The sequence below is a fragment of the Cervus canadensis genome, chromosome 1, assembly GCF_019320065.1.
Source record: "Cervus canadensis isolate Bull #8, Minnesota chromosome 1, ASM1932006v1, whole genome shotgun sequence".
Classification (NCBI taxonomy): domain Eukaryota; kingdom Metazoa; phylum Chordata; class Mammalia; order Artiodactyla; family Cervidae; genus Cervus; species Cervus canadensis.
Window position 1 is genome coordinate 126826467 of NC_057386.1, and position 22153 is coordinate 126848619.

At 55.7% G+C, this 22153-nt stretch overlaps 1 protein-coding gene across 1 annotated transcript in view; it reads right to left on the minus strand.

Moving 5' to 3' along the window:
* NCOR2 (nuclear receptor corepressor 2) overlaps positions 1-22153 on the minus strand; it is a 234501-nt gene that overhangs the window by 76166 nt on the left and 136182 nt on the right. Inside the window, 3 exon segments of the mRNA XM_043442529.1 lie at positions 12978-13076; positions 15712-15766; positions 19270-19448. Coding sequence (XP_043298464.1) covers positions 12978-13076; positions 15712-15766; positions 19270-19448 — 333 coding nt within the window.

Here is a 22153-nt window from a genome sequence, read left to right on the forward strand (position 1 = left end):
CCCAAGTGAGTGAAGCCGGTGCTGGCCAACCTGCCCCAGTCAGCCAGGCTGCTGACCCTGCCCTCACCAAGACAGGGAGGGCAGGCAAGCTCCTCCCCACACTGCCACCCAACTTCCTTTCTGTCCTGCCTGATTTCTTTTAAGCCACACACTGATTCTCTTGGCCACCCCCAAAGTGCTCCATGCGGGCAGCTGCTAAAGCAGACCATCTTTCCATCCCCCTGAGTCAATGAAATTTAAAAAAAAAAACAAAAACAAAAGGCAAAGCCTTTCCATGTGTGCTGAGGGGTGTGGTCACACCAACATTTAAACCAAAGAGAAAGAAACCCAAGCAGATGGAGAAGGTGAGGGCATAGGGCAGGGGGCTCCCTTTCTCCCCATCTTTCCTCCACACCAGGAACACACACCCATCCCCAGCACGAGCTGCCTTGGCCTGAGACCTCACCACCCCCAATCCCCCCGCCCTCCTCTGTAGCTTTAATTTATGATTCATGATGCGGCTGAGCACAGGGGCCAGCTACAGGTGATCTGTACAGAGCAGGGGTCTGGGTATTCATGGGGAGCTGTGAGCTTTCCAAGACTGCAGCAGTGTGAACCCAGGAAGCTCCTGGCTCGGGTCTGCCCCCCTTCCCCAAGAACCTCCCTCTGATCTTCAAGAGGAGGGGCAAGGGGGCAGAAGAGCCTCCCTCCGCCCCCTGCAATGTCGCTGTCAATTCCCAATGGGTGGCCCAGTGTCCTTGAACTAGCCTGTCCCTCACCACCACCCCAAACCCTGAAACACTAAACTTCCAGCTGCTGGGGAGTTGGGGTGGGGCGGCAGGGACCAGGACCCAGAGCGAGGGGAGATAGCATGGCTGACTGGGGAGGGACCCTTGCCCCATGGGCTGCTTGGCATGGCTGCTGTCTCCACCTGTGAGACCTGCCTGGCTTCTGCACACTCAGGAACCTGACACCCAGGGCCGGGAAGGGCAGGGCCGGGGCTTTCCAACCTCAGGGAGCTTGATGTCTCCTGAAACATCATCGCTGGACTTCATGCCCAACTGGGCTGTAGCTTCACTCCGAAGCTTTATCTGCTGTCCCTCCCAGCGGTCAACTCCAGGAGCACCTGCCATTGTTCCCTGGGTCTAGGCTGGCAGTGGTGTCTTCAGCCCCCGCTGGAATCTCACCCTTGGGCCACAAAGCAGGCCACTGTCTGCCCCCAGCACTGCCAGCAGAGGCAGCTCCCGAATCGCTGACCCAGGCGGCAGCGTGCCACAGACCCCAGCCCTGCACTAACACGGCACGACTGACCGGGACTGCTCCCAGGAAGTCTGCTCCTGCGCCCTCCTGCCCAGGGCCCTTCTGACTCAGCCCTCCCCCACATCCTCCAAAAGCCCCACTGAGGAAGAGGCCAGCACTTTCCGCGCGCTCACTACCCGCCCGATGCTGTGCTGTGCAAGGTCTATTGATCAATTCCCGGCCCCTCTGAAGTCCTGAGGATAAAGATGATGAAAAACCAACAGTAATGGTAACCTGGGGTTCATCCACCGTGGCCGCTCCTTCCCTGGACCATGCCGAATGCCTTGCAAATACTGTCTTGTTTACTGACCTAGCCTACCTCTGTCCGGAAAGGACAGGGACCACTGCTCCCATTCTGCAGAAGAGGCAACTGAGGTTCAGACAGGCAAAGCCTCACTGTCTCAGAGGGAGGGAAAAGGGGGCTCTCAAGAGAGGGGGAGTAGGCCTGATCCTATCATCCCCAAAGCCCCTCTGAGGGTTTCACCTGACCCTATACCCTGGTTGGCATCGTGGGCTCAGGTGGGGCTTCTATGGGCATCCTTGCCCCTTTTCATCAAGGCTACCTTGTTTCTCTTGCAAGATTCCTCGAGCCTCCACCTGGGCCTGGGCCAGCCCATAACCACCCATTCCCCTGCATAACCATCCACATCACAGCAGCAATAATAAAAATAGCTCCTAGCGCCCCGTGCCCGGCACATGTTGTATGTACTTCCTGATCTCCTTTACCAACCCCCGCCTCACTCCCATTTTACAGAAGACGACACTGAGGCACAGTGAGGGTGACTGACAAAGCTGGGCAATAGCAACGGCAGGATTCAAACCCAGAGGCTGAGTTGACCCCGGTCACAACCAAGCCCCTCTCCTGTCATCTCCACCACACCACCCCGGCCCCTGACCTCCCCAACCCTGCCAGTCTCTGAAATCCTGATCCGCACCAGAACCTGGTCATTATTCCTACTGCCTCCCACCCCGGTATGCAATCCCAGTGCCAGATCCTGTGGCCTCCAACCTGACACTCTTATCAAGCCCCCCAGGGCAGGGGTGGGTGACTCCCACATCCCATCCTCTGGGAGAAGTGACTTCAGGGTCACTCTGGAGCCAGGGCACAGAGCCCCGTGGATGGGCTCCCGGTTTCCTAGGGCCTGAACTCCATCCTCCTCTGAGGAGGTGTCCCTGTACCCCAAACTGAGTGATGCGAGTGGAGGGGGTAAAAGAGAGAAACCCCAGGTCAGTCCCGGCCTGAAACCTGGTTTCCACTGGGAGGGACTGTCAGGCACAATAGTGACCAGTTGCCTGGGGCATGTAGGAGGTCAGCGGGCTGGCATCCACTCACTCGGGGAGATTGATGGAGCCAGAGGGAGGCCGCAACTCCCGGTCCCCGTCAACCAGCTCAGTCCCTGAAAGCCTTCGAGGACAGCAGACACAGCGACAGCTAACTCCAGGACGATTCACACCTACTAGAGCTTCGCTTCTAATCTTAGGCCCATCATTGATCGAAACTGCACTTGCTGGGTTTCATGGGCAATTCAGAGCCACTGTTCTCATAGCTGCACACTCAGGTCACCGAGGAGCTCTGGGAAGTCCCAACGCCCAGGCCCCACCCACACCAGTCATATCAGGACCTCAGGGTGACAGCCTGCCATCAGCGTGTTTAAATTCCCAGGTTATTCCAATGGGCAGCTAGGTTTGATGATCAGCAAACTTTTTCTGTAAGAGCCAGATGGTAAACACTTTAGGGCCGGCCATTGGTCCATCAGTCTCTTTCGCAACTACTGACTCTGCCATTTATAGCGTGAAAACAGCCAAAATGTAAACAAGTAAACGTGGCTAAGTGCCAATAAAATTTTATTTACAAAAACAGGTAGGGGGCCAGATTTGGCCTTGGGGCCATAGTTTGCCCATCCCCTGTCCTTGAAAAGCACTGTTGAAATGGAAATGCACACACAAACCACCTGGGGATATTGGAGAAATGCAGATTCTCACTCAGCATGCCTAGAGCAGGCCCTGAGAGTCTGCATTTCTAAGTAGCTCCCAGGGACCGCCCCCCCCAAATGCTACTGGTTCCTGGACCACACTCTGAGGAACCAGGCTTCTGGGGGCGGGGGTGGGGGGTGGTCCTTGTTTCACAAAACACACCCAGGACCCTTGCCACTAGCAGCTGGTGATGCCTGTGGACCCGGGAAGAGAACCGGAAGCCAGACTCCACCATCTCAAACGATTCTGGAGCCCACGGTGAGGTCCACCTTTGCTTTCCAGACACGCCGTCGGTCATGCTGACAATGGGCTTCTTGCCCAGAGCTAGGTCGGGAACGCCACCTCCCAAACCACAGCACAGCTCTGCGGAAAACCCGACCGAATCGAGGGCTAGCCAGAGCTCTCAGTTCAAATCCCTGAGAGACCCCTGCTTACCGAGCGCTGAGTGCTGGACAAGCAGCCCGTCACCGAGTCTGCGCTATGCTAAAGCCCCAGACCGGAAGCAGTGCAGAAAACATTATGAATAAAAGCAACAAACGCTGATGAGGCACAAGGAACACGTGATGAGGCCTTCTCCTCAGTTCATACCTGTAGTAATAACAGCCTCCCAACAGTCTGTTTCACAGAAGATCACACAAAGACACAGAGAGGTTAAGTAGCTCACCAAAGGTCACACAGCATTTTCCTAGCAAGATCCCACAGACAGGTGCTCAGCCTCTCACCCTGGACTGGGGGAATCACAGGCTCCTCTCACTCCCATTTAAGCCAAAGTGTGCCTACTGCCCTTGTTTATTCCCTCCACAAACACACTGTGAGCCCCCACGGTGAACACCAAGTCACAGAAAAACCTTACGGAGCTAGCACTTCAGTTGACAAGGAACTATGACAGGACGCATGGAGGCTGCAGCGTTAAGAAAATTTAAAAAAGTTCCAGCACCTTGCAGAGGCAACAGCAATTTACCCTGACGAACAGGGAGGAGGCAGGAGGCCTCTGAGCTGAGCCACCAGAGGCTTTTGGTAAAGAAAGACGAGAGAGGATGTTTCAGGGAGGGGGCCCGCTTGAGCAAAAGCAGGCCGAGAAAACACCCATTGTCCTTACCGAACGATATACTGGACGTGGCGACAGAGTCTGGCCAGCTTTAACGCCCTGGCTCAGAAATTTGGAAGCTGGTTACTTCCCTGGTGGTCCAGTAGTGGAGAATTCGCCTTCCAATGCAGGGGACGAGGTTTCAATCCCTGGTTGGAGAACTAAGATCTCACATGCCCCGGAGTAACTAAGCCTGTGTGTCACAGCTAGAGAGCCTGCGTGCCTCAACTACTGAAGCCGCAGGGCACCATGAAGATCCCGTGTGCTGCAAATGAGACCCGACGCAGCCAAAAAAATCAAAAAATAAACGCTTTAAAAGGGAAAAAGAAAAGGAAATACAGGAGGCGCCCTGACGGCAGTGGACAGCCACTGAGGGCTTTTTCAGAAGGTGGAGGCGAGGAGGGAATGACGTGTTCCACCCCATGTTGCGGCTGATGCATCAGCTCGTCACGGGAGGAGGGACCGTCGGTCTGAGGAATGAGAGGAGAGTTCAGTGAAGAGGCGGCAGCGACTGCGCAGGGAGGAGTTGGTGAGATTTAGTTCTCACATGACAGGTCCTCCCAACACCTGATGAGAATTTCCCAACACCCAGCAACACCGACTGCAGCACGATCTCACTCATTCATTCAACAAACATTCTGCTGAGCATGAACTATGTGCCAGCGAGCAAATCCGGGAGGAGTCTGCCCTTGAGACACCCTATCTCTTGCAGAGTGAAGGGACATCCCAGGAGTCCAAGGCTTGGTGGGAGGAGTGAGGTCAGGGGTCAGGACCAAGACACAGCAGAGGTTTCTGTGGCTGGCAGGCCCTCCCTGACCTTCAGCCCCCACCCTTCTAATCCAGTTCATGTGTCTTCCTGGAAATAAAACTCAGGCAGGGGGAGGCCTTGTTGGCTGGTGAGGAGCGTCCTGTATAAGACACACAGATACAGGTGTGCTGGGCTGGCTTGTACCAGCTCACAAGTGCAGACTTCAGTTTCCAGGAATTTTGCAGGTTAGCTGTTAGAAACAGCCATTCTTAAAAGTGGAAACACATAACTCTGTAATGAAAGAAATTATAATAAAAACAAAGGTAGTGAGTACTCAAAAATGCACCCCTTTCTCATTACTTGACTGAACCGGCTGTGGTCTGTGCTCTCGTATGCAGCTGTACCTACACGGCGCAAGTAGGATAGGATCGCGTCCTACCAGGTGCCAGGCACACCCCTTTCCAACTCCACATTCAGCTGGTAGCCTGGAATCAGCGGGGTAGGAGTATTTCCACCATGGCAATCAGCACGTGCTACAATCGGGGCTTCGCGCCCGGAAAGCTGGTTGTCAGACACTCACCAGCACTCCACCACACACTGATGCATCCGCACAAACCAGAGCAACGTCCAACACCCACACCCGTCACGTCTGTTCTGCCTGCGAGGAGACGCCTGCTCGAGGCAGCCAAGCGTCTGCTTTAACTGTTAGTCAATCTCGTCCGGCCACTTGGGATAAAATCAGTGGTGCACACCTCAAGGCCGGGTGATCTAGCTCCTCCCCCTCCACGCACACCCCTCCTGGAAGATGTCACACTGGTTCCTGCCTCCTGCCTCAGGGCCTTTGCACTCAGGGTGCCCTCTGCCTGGGAGACTCCCCCTCCTACTCTGCCCGACCGGTTCCTTCTTATCGCTCCGGTCTGAGCCCAAAGGATATCTCTTCTGAGAAACCTTTAGGATCCTCTTCCTCAAAGCTGCCTTCTCTTGTATGTCAGCTGCCTCCTGACCCCGGCTCACCGTCTGTACCCCTGGCCGCCCCCTCGGATAACCATGTCATTACTTGTGCACCGTCGATCTCCCTGGGGAGGGCGTGACGGCTCTGGGGACCCGGTTTGTCTCGTTCACTGTGGCATCACCTAGAATGGTGACACTGTGAAGGAAGGACTAAACCAGACTGGAGCTTGGCCACTGTCTCCCCCCACTCCCCCTCCACGGGGACCCCTCCTGTGGAGACCCGAGCTGGCGAAAGCCCACACGAATGCTGCTCTGCTGGTAACTCTTTCCTGTTTCTTGGCAGCCGAGCTTGAAATGCCCGGATGTGAGGTCTGTCGGCCCACACCGCTCTCACCCCCCGGGGGGTCGGACTGATCCCTGCTCACATTTGCCATGTCTTCCTGTCTCTTTGGTGCAGTCTGCATCAGACAGTGCAGAGGGGGAGCCAGGTCTCCCCTGCCACTGTGTCATGGCTGGTGAGAAGGCAGTGTCTCTCTTTCCCAAACGGTAGCCCAGCTTGTCGAGTCCCTGGGGCCTGGCCCCTCCTGCCGCCTTCCTGGGAACCATGTGCCCCGGGCGGGGATGTGTCTGGGAGACCATGGGCCTGGACAAGCCGTCCATAGGTCTCTGCCCACAAACCCGTGCAGGGGATCAGGGTCATCTGCTTGCTGGAGCCCTAAACCTGGACACGATCCCGCCCAGCCCAGCCTGCCCCCAGCAGAGCGGAAGTGGCCACCTCCTGCAGGCTTGGGCGGCCTGGGAGAGTCAGACTGACCCCCAAGCTGGAGGCCCATCCGGTCAGGGTGGCAGTCTGGGACTGGCCCCCTTGTGCTCACCCAGCGGGCAGGGAGCAGCACAGCCCAACCTGGAGGCAATGTGGCCGCAACTGGCGGGCCACACGTCCCCCTCCGGACTTCACCAGGCTGAGCCATCCAGTGATATCATCCGCCCGGCAGGGGGTGGGGCGGGGAGGGGGCAGCCAGGGTCTGGGAACCAGCACCGACTGCATGGTGGCCGCCCCCTCCCTCCAGGGACGGCCGCTTGGCTGGCCCTGCCCTGGAACGCCTTCCGGTCACGCTGTCCCCCGTGCGAGTTGCCCGCGGCGCGGGAGTCTCTGGAGTGCAGAGCAACTGGGAACAAGGTCACCTGTCCCCCGGCAGGGAGCTGGGCGAGGAGGTGGGGGAAGGGAAGGAGGCTGAAGGAAGATGAGGGATACAGGGGAAGGGACGGCTGTGGGGGACAGACAGACGCAGAGAGAGAGGAGAGATGGGGGAACAGGGCTGCAGGCCAGAGAGAGGAGGAAGGAAGTGGCACCCCCCTCCCCAGACGTCCTCTCTCAGCTCCCAGGAGTGGGAGGCTGGGCGCCCTGTCCCCGTGCCCGTCTACGAGGGAAGAAAAGAAAGACCATGTGGGCTCGAGGAGACCATGACCAGCCCAGCTCCCAGCTGCCCACGTGGCCCTGAGGGGTCAAAGTGGGGGGACCACACACCCTTGGGGAGAAGCCCCCTCCGCGGCATGCCCCCTCACATTGCCAGGAGTGCCCCCTGCAGAGCTGGGCCACTGGTCTCAACCTTGGCTCCCCGACAGTTCGCATAGTTAAGTCAGGGAGAGACTTCTGACCGCAGCATTCCTGGGCTCCAGCACTGCATTTAGCTGGGATAATATGGCCCCTCCATCCATGAATCATAAACTATAAACCACAGTGCCGTCACTGGTGCTCTGAGCTGGTCCCCGCCTCGGCCGGTGACTCACCTCGAGGAGAGGACGCGGGGGCCCTGGCCACAAGCTCACTAGCCACTCATGGCTAGATCTTGGGGGCCGGGGTCCAGGGGGTGAGGGCTCCCTGCCAAAGCTCAGGTGTGTGGGGTTGGCAAGGGGTGGGTGTGAAAGGGTTGGAATTCCTGAGTCTCCCTCTGTCTGGATAGGGGAAAGCTTCTGGAAAGTGGATGGCACCCTCTCTCTCTGGTTTTGTTTTGTTTGTTTTTTTTTGGCCGTGCTGTGCAGCATGTAGGATCCAGTTCCCCAAACAAGGATCAAATCCAGCCCCCTGCGTCGGAAGCATGAAGTCTTAACCACTGGACCGCCAGGGAAGTCCCCAGGATGGCACCTTCTCTGACATTCCAGATGGCCAACAGGCATCCCTGCCTCCAGCTGCAGGGCCAGGGCAGCATTGCATTCTCGGGTCATCGAGGGTCTGAGCCCAGACACATCTGTTGGCCAGTGCTTTTCATCCAGGAACTTTATATCTGCTTTTGTAATCATCCCCACTTTTGAATGGCAACCACCGCCATGACGAACCAGGGGCCCAGCAATGGGTGTGGAGAGGGTGTCACAGGGCGGTGTCACCTGAACACATGAGGTGACATCTTGCTGTCCACTCTGTGGTTAAGCATCACGGCAGGTCAGGACCACCATGGAGCATAGTTTGCAAACATGCAGACATGCGGGATATGTCCCCGGGATGGAATGACCAGGTCCCTTCCTAGAAGAAGCCTGCGACCCCAGCTGCTACGAATGCACTCAGCCTTTACGGCCCCTGGACTAAGACCTGGCCCTCTCTGCCCACCTGGAGAACCTGGGAAGGTGTTAGCTCACCAGAGAATCTTCTGTCCATGTTCTCCAGGCAAGGATACTGGAGTGGGTTGCCATTCCCTTCTCCAGGGGATCTTCCTGACCCAGGGATCAAACCCGCATCTCCTGCATTGGCAGGTGGATTCTTTACCATGAGCCACCAGGGAAGGCGGGTGACCACACAGTGTCATACATCCAGCACCTCAGTGGAGGTGGGCGCCGGGGGTTGACTTTGGAGAAATGGGAGCAGGAGGGCCCGCCCACCTGAGGGGCATCTGTGGGCGGACAAGTTGACCGGTCCCTAGTGGCCGTCCTTAGCTATGGCGTGGCCAGAGCCACAGGAAACACACCAGGACCACAGCCTGTGCCAAGGTTCTGAGCTGCTGGAGGGGCCAAGTGTTGGTCAGACACAAGGATGGGACAGCCGAGCTGTCACCTGAGCACCCACTGTACCTATGGCAGATGGTGACTGCTCCCTAGCCCATGGTGAATCACCCTGCAGGTTCATTCCCACCTGGCACTTCTGGCTATACAGAGCAGAGGGTCTCTGCCTGCCTTACCACTCCTTCCCACCCCACCATCTGCTCACAGTATCAACCCCCTGGGGTCAACAACCACAGGCACCCATCCATCCATCCACACGTAGGCGCCCAAACAGATACACCTGCCCGCAATCCATGCCAGGCTGGGGCACCTCCGTCCACCTCCTGGGAGATTTATCAGCAGGATCACAGGTTTTATAAAATCATGGAGAGAGAAAGCAGCTCAGGTTCACTCCAGTAAGTGCATCTTGAATTAAGAAGAGGGGCTGCGGGGCCTGTGTCTGCCTTTTATTTTGCTGTCACGGGGCCAAGAGATGAGTTATGACCACAAAGTCAACACCTGGGGTGACCCATTTATCCCGTATTTATGAACAGGGCTGGCGGATGGTGGTGAGGGTGGTGGATCTGCCTCGCACAGGGGCCCTTCCGGGGTTTGCGTGTAAATCTCTGTCCCTGGCAAGGCTGGGACCACACCGCGCCTCCTTGCAGCCCCCACTGATCAGAGGGAGGGGAGAGCCCCAAGGAGATGGAGGCCTCCTGCCCTGCCTTCTTCTCTCTTTCTGCATCCCTGTTCCACCCTGGGAGCCCCAGCTCAAGACACCAGCTTGGGCAGAGGGTAAAACCTTACCAGAGAAGCCCCATGACCCGAGCAGCACAGCCACAGCTGACCCAGGACGACTCAGATGAAAAGAGGAAGCAAACATTTCTCCTGTAGCCATAAAGCACTCCAGGGCCCCCGATGCCCTGATCCTGGCCTCTGTTGCAAGTCACACACACATTCTCTGTACCTCCTCCCCAAGCCTTATCACACTCTAGTCCACAGGTCCTGAGGGCTGAGGACAGATTTCAAGATCAAATATGAGTTGTCTGGCCTTTCAGCATATTGTTGTCATCGTTTCGTATGTGACCTAAGATTTAAAAATCAGGCAGTTTCATGTAATTCCAGATCTCCAGGTCATCATTATTAAAAAAAAAAAAAAAATCAGATCTGGACTTCCCTGGTGGTCCAGTGGTTAAGAATCCTCCTGCCAACGCAGGGAATACAGGTATGATTCCTGGTTCTGGAAGATCCCACATGCTAGGGGGCAACAACTGTGTGCTGTGCATCACAAGTACCGGGCCCACGCGCTTTATAGCCTGTGCTCCGCAACAAGAGAAGCCACCACAATGATAAGTAGAAAAACTCATCCCAACCAAGAATTAACAAATAAATACAATTTTAAAAAGCTAAATTAGATAAAAGTTTTTAAAAATCAGATCTGACAATACAGGGCCAAGTAGTCAGCTGGAGCGGATGAGGTACAAGCTAGCTAGTTAACCCCAGGCCTCACCATCCCCTACTGTCTCCCATGGATTCGCCATCTCTTCATTCATTTAAGACCCTGGAAGGTACTCAGGTACTTAGGCCCTGCTCCTAAGACTCTCAGGGCCCTGTGCACTCTCTCGTGCCCTGGTGTTGTACCTGCTGTTCTCTCTGCCCAGGTCACCCTCACCTCTGTCCTCGTCCTCCAGAGGGGCTGCTCCTCAACCTCATCTTTGGGGCCCCTTCCTCAATGGAGCCTCTCAGGCAGACCACTGGCATGCCAACTTGGAACCACCCCTGTACACCTAGTCTAGATGACCGGGCATGGAGCCCCCTGTATCAGCACACAAGCGTCCCGTGGACAGATGAGTCAGCAAGCGAGGCATAAACACCACAGAGTGAAAAGCATGGCAGCCAGGACCAGGGGCGTCGGGCACTAACAGCCCCCACCCCCCAGGACTCCTCTGGAGATACCCCCTCCCTAAGGTGAAACCAACACACAGTCTTTCTTTGCCTCCCTCCATGCAAACGTGGCTTTCAGCACAAGGCGAGGAGAATGGCCCTGTCTCTCCCCATCTGACTCAAAACATTTTCCTCTCCTGAGCACCCAGCCCAGCCACAAGAAAGGGGCTCCTGAGTCCACCCACAAGGTCCTTACAAAGGTAGGGAAGCAGGGGTTCTGGTACACAGGAGATGCTCAAAAAATACCTGATGATGTTTTTCAAATCAATCTAGAGGCCTTACTCCCACTTTGTTTAGCCACAGTCCACACCATGCCCTACTGCCTCTTATGCCAGCATAGTTAGGCTCTCTGCCTGGCATTTATTTGAGTTCTTGCCTCTCAGTCTAGAAAAGTTCCTAAACGCACTTCGATTTCTAACACACGGGAGCTAGGTCTTTAGAACTGACTAGCTCCAAGCTGGTATACCTCAGTTTTACACATCTGTTAGATGGGCAAGCAGGCTGGCTAATTGTGGCCATGCTAAACCTAGAAGAAAACCCTATCCTCAAACCAATTGCAGCCACCCTTCAACGACTGGGCCCACAACAACCAATGCTTGGTCTCAATCATTTTGGCCTGATGTTCAGGATGCAGTAAGGGGTTGTTTATTACCCCCTGCCAACAGATTTGCTTCCCTAATTATATGTGGCTTAACCAACAGGGGAATGGACTCACAGCCCTGAAGCAGTTTCCAGAAAGCAAGAAAGGAGACAGGGGATGTGTAGACCAACCCCTCAAAGGCTGTGAGCCTTGATCACAGAGTAACTGCTTCACAGTGGACACTGGAACCCCATGGGAGACGGCTGGACTTGACACCCTCAGGCTCCTGTCCCCGCTGGCCTTGGAAAGGGAAAATGCCAATGTCAGGGAGCTCTCACCTACCAGAACCTCTGAGTCCTGCTCTCCTGTCCTGCTAATTCTGACCTTCCTCCCTTTCCCTTGTCCGACCTCCCAGGCCAGAGGCCCCAGAGAAGGATATGCTTCAACTAGTTCCAGTCCAGCATGTAGCAGCAGTGCCCAGCGCCTTCTGCAGGGTCCTGCCTACATCCCCCTGCCTGCAGCACAAGTCCACTCGACTATCTCCCCACTTTCCTCCTCCCTCCTCCAACCTCAGTACTCCCAGCATCGGCTCAGGGCTGATTCTCATTAGCCCAAAAGTAAGGCTAACCCATCCCTGTCCCTCTGTCTCCCCGATGCCAAACACTCGTGAGCCCCCTTAAAAATGTGTGCCACTGACATATTTACTAAAATTTTTTTTTAAACGAACAGCCTTTTCCTCTAACTCAGTGGTCAGCAGACTTTTTCTACAAAGGACCAGATGGGGAATATGTCAAGCTCTGCAGTTTGTCATGACTATTCAACTCTGCTGTTGTAACAGAAAAGCTGCCACGGTAATTCCACAACAGGTGTGTGTGGCCCCATGTCAATAAAACTTTATTCACAAAACAAGTGGAGGGCCTGACTCACCCAAGAGCCTTAGTTTGCCAAGTCCTGCTCTAACTTAAATCATCCCTCAGTCATATCTAGTGACGTTTGAAATACAGCAATTTCAAGTACTGGCTTCAAGTACTTCCTCCAAAAATGCGTTACACTAAACACCAGAAACTATTTAAAATTTTTAAATGTTTAGTTTGTGGACCAGTCCAAGTCATCCTGGAAGCCCAGGCCTTGCTCTGGGAATGTGACCCTATTCATCCCAGAGCCTATGGGTCACCAAGTCAGCTGTTCTAGAATTTTCCAGGCTGAACATGGAAATGGCCATTTCTCCCAGCTCTCTTCTCTACTGTTGGGGTAGGACAAATACCCCCAGAGAGGGTCTCCCAGCTGCCACTGAGAGGACCCAAAATGAGGGACCCACTGCTGAGAAACATGCAAATGTCACCGCAAGCGGCAGTCAGGCCTGCCAGCTGCCAAGCATGCTGGGAGTCAGCCACAGAGCATGCTGGGAATCCATCCAGAAGCCCGCCCTGCCCCCTTCTTACCTGGCTTTTGCCTCGACGACGGTAGCTCCGCCTCACCAGGCTCTTATAGTTCTCATTCTTCTTGGTCAGGTAGTAATAGAGGACACACTCAGCCACTGTCTGCAGGACAGAGAGAGAGACAAGACTTCTGAGGAGTGTGCAGTGTGGGCAGCCGGAGCAGAAAGCCTGGGTTCAAATCCCACTTTCTCCACACACTGGCTGGGTGACCCTGGCTAGTTTACTGAACCTCTCTGGGCTTTGGTTTTCTCACCGGTGTTTGGGAGTACTTTACCACATACTACACAGGTTTGTCATGAAGACTGGGTAAGTTAATATACATACATGTAAAGGACTTAGGACCACAGGGCACGCACTGCAAATGTGTGGCCTCTCCGTATGGTGGGTGCTGCTACTATTAGCAATCGCGACGATAAAGCCGTCACCTGCTATCCACTCGAGGAGAACAAGGCTTCCAGCTCCCCAACTGGGGTCTGGGGTCTCCTTTCTCTCACGCCAGTTTCCTCCTCCCTGAAGAGTTGACTCATTGGAAAAGACCCTGATGCTGGGAGGGATCGGGGGCAGGAGGAGAAGGGGACGACAGAGGATGAGATGGCTGGATGGCATCACCGACTCGATGGGCATGAGTTTGAGTAAACTCCGGGAGTTGGTGATGGACAGGGAAGCCTGGCGTGCTGCCACTCATGGGGTCGCAAAGAGTTGGACATGACTGAGTGACTGAACTGAACTGAACTGAATACTTGGGGCCCTGAGTAACCTCTTCCAAGCTTCGTGCATCCAGCCTGACTAATGTCCCCATGCGACTCTTCACCTCTTGGGACGTGTATGTCTTTTCTCTATCGTGGTCTTTTCCACGTGGACCTGACACTGCCGCTTGCTGAGTAAGTGGCTGGTTCTCTCTGAACCCCACCACCTCCTCCTTGTCCAAATGAGACCAGTAAGAGGGCATCATCCACAGAGAGCAACTAGAGGACAGCATGCGATGATGCCACCATCTGGGCCCACTCCACAGGTGACAGCTCACTTATGCCGGCAGCCATTACTGACATGATGTAAAATGTTTCTGTGATGCTCAGAGCTGGTGCCAAGCCAGGAACTGGCCTCTGAGGGGCAATCCATGAGGGCTGCTGGGTGCAGAGGCGGGCTGGGCCTCAAATCCCTGTGTCCTCATCCACTTCCTGGGACGGACTGAACAGAGGTGGCTCCCAGGCTAAACCTGACCACACGCACGGCCCGCAAAGTAGCTCGGAATAACATGTTATAATCAGGTGCTAGTATCTGCAAACTGGGGGATGTGGCTGTCTGACTTCCCCTTGAACAAGTCATGAGAGTGCCTTCCTGCATTGGACAACCAATGAGCTGGCCCTAAGCCTTAGGAGGTCCTAAGCCTTGCCCCTGTAGGTGGGCACGGGCTGGCCAGTCCACTGGGCTCCCACCCTATTATTGGCCTCACTCACCATCAGGACACACCAATCCCCAAAGGCACAGCAGGCAGCTCCAGCTTAGACCCTTCTGGAAGCTCTATTTGAGTCTCAGCTTGGGCTGCCTCTTAGCCAAAGAACACCATAAAGTTTATTCTCCAGCATAGAGACCTCTGATTTCCTCATTCAAACAGTGCTGCTCAATTACCAATGTCTGAAACCCCTGCTTGAATCTCCGGGGAGCCCCAACCTAGAGTCTCCTGCATTGTCCACACCCCTAGTAAGAAGCTGTCACTAACTCAGAGGAGACGCTATTTATGGGCTTGCTTCTCCACACTGGTTTTTCAGGCCGGGAGAGATTTCGCTTCCCCACGCTGCCCCAATCTCCCTCCTTCTATGGATCATTAAGGGCAGATGCTGGGAACAACTGTTACCCTTTAAAACACCCGCCTGGATCCTGCTCCAACTGCCCTCACAAAATTAGGAGGCATGAGGCCTCCACCAGCAGTGTATTTGCGAAGCTAGGGGTGGGCAGACACCCCCACATTGAGAAACAAGATTCGGGGAAACGCTGCTTTAAACACCCAGACAAGCAGCTCCAGAAAGTAAACCTTTTCAGGAAGCTTGTCTGGCTCCGCCCCGATGATGCTAGGGTCCAATGGCAGGCTCTGACCTAGGACCACGTCCAGCCCAGCCTCGTGGGTGCACAAAAGGGGGCGTTACCATTCCCTAGGACGTTCTGTGTCCACCTGCCAATAGGGAGCTGGAGCAGAGAAGGGCACCGCCCCTGTGGAGCTCGAATGTCAGTTCTCCATCAAGTTCTATCCAAGGGGGATGAGGACTTTGCCAGCCACATGCCTGGCTTGGCATAAAGTGTGTCAGCATAGAGCGACCATCGGAGGGACCTAGAAAGGTCATTCCACCCAGCGCCCTGGAAGACCAGCACTCTTCCCCATAAAGCCTTAATTAGGATGCCAGGCACAGCACAGCTTCTAGAACCCAGGTCCAATCTGCCAGGATGCTCGCTGCCACGTCGGAGGAGGAGCTGGTGCACACAGCTCTCCTGGGGTTTCCCAGCCTGGAGCTCCGCCCCCGAGGGCTCGGGAGGCTGGGGCGGGGCCTGTGGCTGCTCCCAGGAGGGAGGCAGGAGGGAAGCGCTGTCAGACACAGCAAGGAGAGCAAGGGGCCGGCAGGCAGAGGCCTCGTGGGTGGGGAGGGAGGGTCCTTCACCAGCAGCCCTAGCGGCTACCCGCAGAAGTGGACGCCAGAGGGGAACGGGGAGGGGCGGGCGGCGCTGCACTCCTGGGCAGACTCACCTTCCTCTCCAGGAATGATGCGATCAGGCCGAAGTTCTTGGGGTGCTGCATGAATCTGCGGGGAGAGAAGGGCGGGCCTGAGACCAGGCCGAGGGGGGCTGCCCGGCTGGGCGGCCGCCGAGCTCCCGGGCGCCTGCCATCTCCGCGGGCCCGGCTGGACGGGCGCCGCCCCACTCGGAGCAATTAAGCCCAGGGGGGTGTGGGAAGGGCCGCGGCGGGCGGGACCGAGGGGTAAGAGAGGGCGTTCCTTGGAGTGAGTCACTGGTTTTAGCGCCTTTGAAAATACATTTGTTTGTCCTGCTAGAGGCGGGTTCCAGGAAAAATGAGGACATTACATGCAGCCCTGTGGTGGGGTTCCCCCCCTTTTAAAAATCTGCTTTTGTTTCTATCTCCGGCTGGGCCTGGGAAGCTGGGCCTCGCCCGGCCCACACGGGGCCCCCACGGGCGAGGTCACGGCACAGAATCTCGAGGCTGTCGGGCCTCCCCGGGAGAGATGGGAGCAGAGGCTCCGAGTGCCCGCGGGGAGGCGGGCAGGAGGCAAGCCAGCCCAGGAGGCGGCAAGAAGGACCGAAGTTGGAGGGGTGGCGGGGGAACTGGCGCCCCACCAACTGGCTTCCTGCGAAGCCGAGAGAATTACTGGGAAAGAGCTGGGCCAGGCTGAAATGTCAGGGCCACAGGAGCAGGCGGACGGCGGGGGTGGAGATGTGGGTCACGGCTGCTGGGGCCCCAGGGATGCTGGGCGGGGCCTTGGCCGGCCCACCCCCACACCCCCATCCCCAAGACACACCACCGCCCCGCGGCCTCCCTGGGGAGGGAAGAGGCTGCTAGGGAGGCAGGGGCCCCGGGTCCCCCACCCCCACCCCCAGGGAGTCCGGGCCAGGGCTGGCGATCATCCTGCCCAGCCCTCCAGATGGTTGGGCTGGAGGCCAGCCGGCCCCTCCCCGGCTCCCCAACCAGACACTGGAGAATCCGGAACAGCCTCTTCTGTCTTCCCAGAGGAAGCCGCGAGCCAGGCAGCTTTCCCGGCCTGCAAGCCCGCCTCAGGCAGCTTGCAAAGCTGGAGGCGGCCTAACGCCCTGATTTTCCAGACAGACAGAACCTTCCCTTTCTCTCCCTGCCCCTGTGACACTTCCTTCCCCCACCTCCCAAAAAATAGCCCTTCCTCGGGGTTTCCCCAAGTCGAGATGGGGCCCCCCGGGAGACCAAGAAGCAAACTCAGAGGATTCCCTTAGGTCAACTGTTCCACCTCCCTCCAACCTTCTCCTGTATCCTCTGCGATGTTTATTGAGAATTTACTTTGACACTGGGCACGTCGACGGCCACACAAGGAGGCACTGAGGCTACACCCATTTTACAGATGTGGAAACTGAGGCTCAGGGAGAAGTGGCTGTTCGAAATCACGAGGCCACCTAAGTGAGCTCTACGCCACCAACACACGATTGTCAGCGATTTTCAAAGGGCCTGAGTGCTGTAACTTCCGCTGAAAAGGAGAGATCACCCGGGACCCTGAAAGACACAAGCTGCCAAATTGGGTCTCAGCACACATCAGCCTAGCCTGGGTCCCCCATTCTTCAGCTACTGTACTAACAGTATGCAATCGTTAGGTCAGAACAGGAAAGCTCCAAAAGGCCAAAACACAGAAAGCACCCCCAAAAACCTCTTTAAAAAAAAAAAGCATAAATAAAAATAGGAAACATATTAGGCGGATTTAAATACCTAATGCAACAGTAATTCTTGGAATCCATGACCATACTATAGCTGGTTCTTAAAGTGTAAAACACCTAATACGGAGGACTTGATTCAATGGCAGAGCAAGCACATCTGTGAGCGTGAGGACACTAAGGAGCCACTAAGTACCTGGGTTTCCTATCTCTGAGCAGTAGTCCCCAAACACATGTGGAAATTGCTCCCAAAGCCCTCTTTCCTGTGGAAGACTGCTGAATCTGTGTCAGGTGCTCAAGGGGGCATTATACCATCCCTCTATTTTTATATATGTTTTATTATTTCCATAATCAAAAGCCATTAAAAAAACAAAACAAAACAAAAAAACCCACACTTTCCATACAAGAGCCTCTTCAGTCGCGTCTCCTGCATTTCCAAGTCCTGGTGACTGCGCTGGCTGACGCACCCCAGCCTTGCCCGTGACCCAGAAGCATCCCCATCTCGGGAGCCCAGTTTGGCATTTTGGGGCCACTCGACCCTACAAAGGGCAGAGACAGCTCCAGCCCCTATGGCCTGGAACTGCAGCGGGTGGCTGGAGAAGTTAATGTCCCACATGAGTCATCTCTTTTGAAGAAACTCTCCTGGCGATGAAAGAGGTGGTGGGCATGGACGTCCAGCAGCTAAGCCCCCAGCGCCCTCCTGGTTGAGTGCTAAGGTCTCCACCAGTCCCTCAGTTTCCCACCCTTTTGCTTCACAGGGGTCCTCAGTCCTGTGAAGGTGCAATGTGCTCAGGATGGGGTTCCCTGGGACACACCTTTTGAATCTGGTGGGGGAAAGGAGGGCTTTCTCCATCTGGCCCTTCACTCATCTCCCGAAAACAGTCATTCTGCTCTTCCATTTTAGAAGCCCCAGCTTCACCTCTGAGCATCCAGATCCTGCCTCTGCTTCCCAAAGCACTCTCTACTCCCTGGTTCCATCTTCCCTCTCCCACGACAAGCCTCTCAGTTGCAGCTGAGCCCCTGACCTGAAGCTGGGGGATTCTGAATCCTGCCTCCACCCTTTGCAGGCTGTGTGACCTTTGTTAAGTGTCTTAACTTCTCTGAGCCTCTGTTTCCACATCTGTGTAATGGGGATGGGTAATGCTGTTATGGGGGATAAGCGGGACAAATGCACAAACCCCAGAAGACATCTGTCTAGCGTCTGTGATGAAGGAGGTGCTCAACCAATAGTCACTTTCCAAATAAAATGAAAACCAAAGTTACCGGCCAGCCACATACCCCTGCCCAAGCCTTCAGCCCAGCCTCGAAGGTCCTCCTGCCTTGTTCTTCTAATACATACTGACTCATTTCACATAAAGCTTCCCTGACACTCTGTACTGGTCTGAATAGTGTCCCCCCAAATATCTTGTCCTCCCAGAACCTCAGAATGTGGCCTTATTTGGCGATGAGATCTTTGTGGATATAATTAGTTAAGATGAGGTCATGCTAGAGTAGGGTGGGCCCTGAATCCAATGTGACTGGTGAATTTATAGGAAAAGGAGAAGACACAGAGAGAGACACATGAGAAACAAGACCACAGCTGAAGACAGCTGAGATGGAGGGATCCATCTGCAAGCTGAGGGGTGACAAAGATCTCCAGCCACCACTGGGAACCAGGCTGGAAGGGACCCTCCCTCGGAGCCTCTAGAAGGAACCACCCTGCCCACACCTTGATCTTAGACTGCTGGCCTCCGGAACTGTAGGAGAATACATTCCAGCTGTTGTGAGCCACACAGTTGGGGGACACTTGTCGTCACAGTCCTGGGAAGCCAGGGCAAACCTCAACAGGACAGGCTTCCCAGGACAGGGGAGGGCAGCCTTGGCCAGCCCCCACCCACCCCACCGACGGGGGACTCACTTCTCCCGGAAGGTCTCCTTCTCCTGCTCGCTCCACATGTTCATGACCTGGCGGTCTTTGTACACCTTCATGGGATCATCCATGAGCCCATTCATGTTGATGAACTTGATCCGCTGCTGGTCGGCATCGTATAGCATGGGCGGGATCACAGCCAGCTGACGCATCTGCTTCTCCAGGTTCTGGAAGGAAAATGGAGATGACAGAGGGCACCCCCCTGGTCAGAAAATGCAAGAAGACAAGGAGCTGGGGGCCGGGCGGGGGAGGGGACAGGGTGCTCCCGCCTGCACAGGGGAACCCAAGTGAGTGAGCAGAGGGTAGGGATACTCCAAGTCAGAATGGGAAAACACAAAACCAGAGAGAAAGCGCGTGATGGGTTAAAAAATACAACAGGCCCATGCAGAGGGAAGGGAGAATTTAAAGGCAGCCCCAGACAGGTTTATGGTGGGCAGGGCTGTAAATTCAACACAGAAAGCAGCAGTCACCTTATCTGCAGTAAGAGGGGAGTGATGAATCTTCCCTTTAGAAATGCAAGTGCCATAAAACACTGCAGGGAAGATGTGCAACCTGGCTGGCTCGGCAGGGGGGCTGCTCCCCCCTCCCACCCCAGGTTCAGAGGGCATGCAGGGTGGGGCGAGGGGCTGTCTTGCTATGGGAGGGCCCGGCGAGGCTGCAGAACCATTTCCTCACCAGCCGTCCACCTCCAGCCCTGGATCCCGCTCCTTCAAGCGTGCCCACTGGGGACCAAGCCTGCCCAGCCCTGTGCGCAGCAGGAGTCGGGCGGGCTCGCTCCTAATGCATCGGGGCAGCTATTAAGAGGCTCAGAGCCACCACTCAGCTGGACTCATTTCCCCAAATCTCTGCAGCCAGCCCATTACTGGCGATTAATTACCCATCTCCGGAGGCAGGCGAGGGCCCCAGCCCAGCCAAGGTCAGCCGGTTCAAAGGATCTGCTGCCCAGCCTCCCACAGCTAAGCGCTCCATTCAGTGCTGGGGATTCCCAACAGAAGCAGGGGAGCACAGCGGAGGCACAGCCCTGACCTTGGCTGAGAGGAGGACTCCCAGGGAGGCCTGAGCCTCCCTGGCACTTGAGCAGCCCTCGAATACCATCACCTCCCCATCGCCCTCACCTGCACGAGACACACAGTCCTGGCAGATGCAGGCCGGGTACCCCCTGGCAGGAACCCCCACCCTACTCCACGGTCCCATCCACAGTGGGTTCACATGCTGACTACTGCAAGCTCCCCCCAAATCGCGAGCGTCTCTCTTCCTGCCCAGTTCCCGCCTTCCGACCCTCCCAGGGAACCTCGGGTCGGCCTGGACTGGGTGAACAGTTGCTGCCCTGAATTATCTTTCCAACCATCACCCCTAAACGCTGTCCCCTCCACCACCCCAAGGACCCTGGTGGCTGCATTCTCATGTGGCCAGGAGCTGGGGAAGTGGTCCTCTGGCATGGGGGTGGTGCTGGACACTGAATCAGCTGAGATGCCATGCACCCTGCATCAAGCAGGGAGCCTGCAAGAAAGGGTCACCCTCTTCCTGCTTCCACATGCCAGTGTGGGTTGTGTACTTGGCCACCATCGGTGGGACAGGAGCCGGAGAAAACCCACAGGTGTGGACAAAGGCGTTCCGAGTTCTGCTTTCTGCGGACTGGAGGGTGTTCAAAACAGGGCCACATCATGTGAGGTTTTAACACAAAGGCTTGGATTTCGGCTTCCCTAGTAGCTCAGATGGTAAAGAATCTGCCTGCAATGCAGGAGACCCAGGTTCGATCCCTGGGTCGGGAAGATCCCCTGGAGGAGGGCATGGCAACCCACTCCAGAATTCTTGCCTGGAGAATCTCATGGACAGAGGAGCCTGGCAGGCTACGGTCCATGGGGTCCCAAAGAGTCGGACATGACTGAGCAACTGACACTTTGACTTTCACACTTTTCCCTGGTAGTCCAGTGGTTAAGACTCCTCCTTCCAATGCAGGGGACACAGGTTCAATCCCTGGTTGGGGATCTAAGATCTCACATGTAGCCAGGTGCGGACAAGAAAAAAAATTATTGATTAAAATTTATAAAAATAAAATGAAGGCTCTTTTTTTAATAGCCAGGTGGTCTGAACTATCTGTGTCAGACTTGCAAGAACAGCCTGGTGAAAATGCAGATTTCTGAGTTCTGCCACCCCAGACTGGCTAAATCAGAACCGCTGGGGGTGGGGGACCTGGGAAATCACAATTCAAGTTGGATGTCCCCTCCCCAGGACTCTTAAGTCTGTCCCATATGAGACTCAGTGGCCTAGGGCAGCACCGCCCAATAGAATGTTCTGCAGCGACGCAGGTGTTTACAGCCTGCTCTCTGCAGCACGGGGGCCACGAACCACACGTGGCTTCTGAGCACTTACAATGTGACTGGTGTCACTGGAGGCACTGAGTTTTTAATTTTATTTCATTTCTGGCCATTTCCATTTAAATAGCCACATGCAGCTCGTGAGCAGTGACTGCACGGATCTGGAGTTGTAATACCTCCCAGCTGGACAAAAGCTCTCCCTGGACACAAGGCCCGGGGGAGGAAGAATGTGTTCCCCTCCTTTTGCGAAGCCCCCTCCTTTCCACTGTGATGTTAGGAACATGGAAGGGGGGGATGGGGAACTGACACATGAGATGCTTGTAAGACCTGAGAGGGGACAGGCCTGCGCCAGCCCTGCCCCAGGAGCAAACGCCTCCTCTCTCTGCTCCCTGGCCACCTCTGGGCTCCAGTGACCAGAGCCAGGGTCACCTGGCTGATAGAAGGTCACCTGGGAACTCTTGATAGAAGGTCCCCAGCTTGGTGAACAGCTGGTGAGCTGGGAAACCCACCTCTGACCCTAGTTCTGGACAACTGGGAGGCTGACCTACAAACCA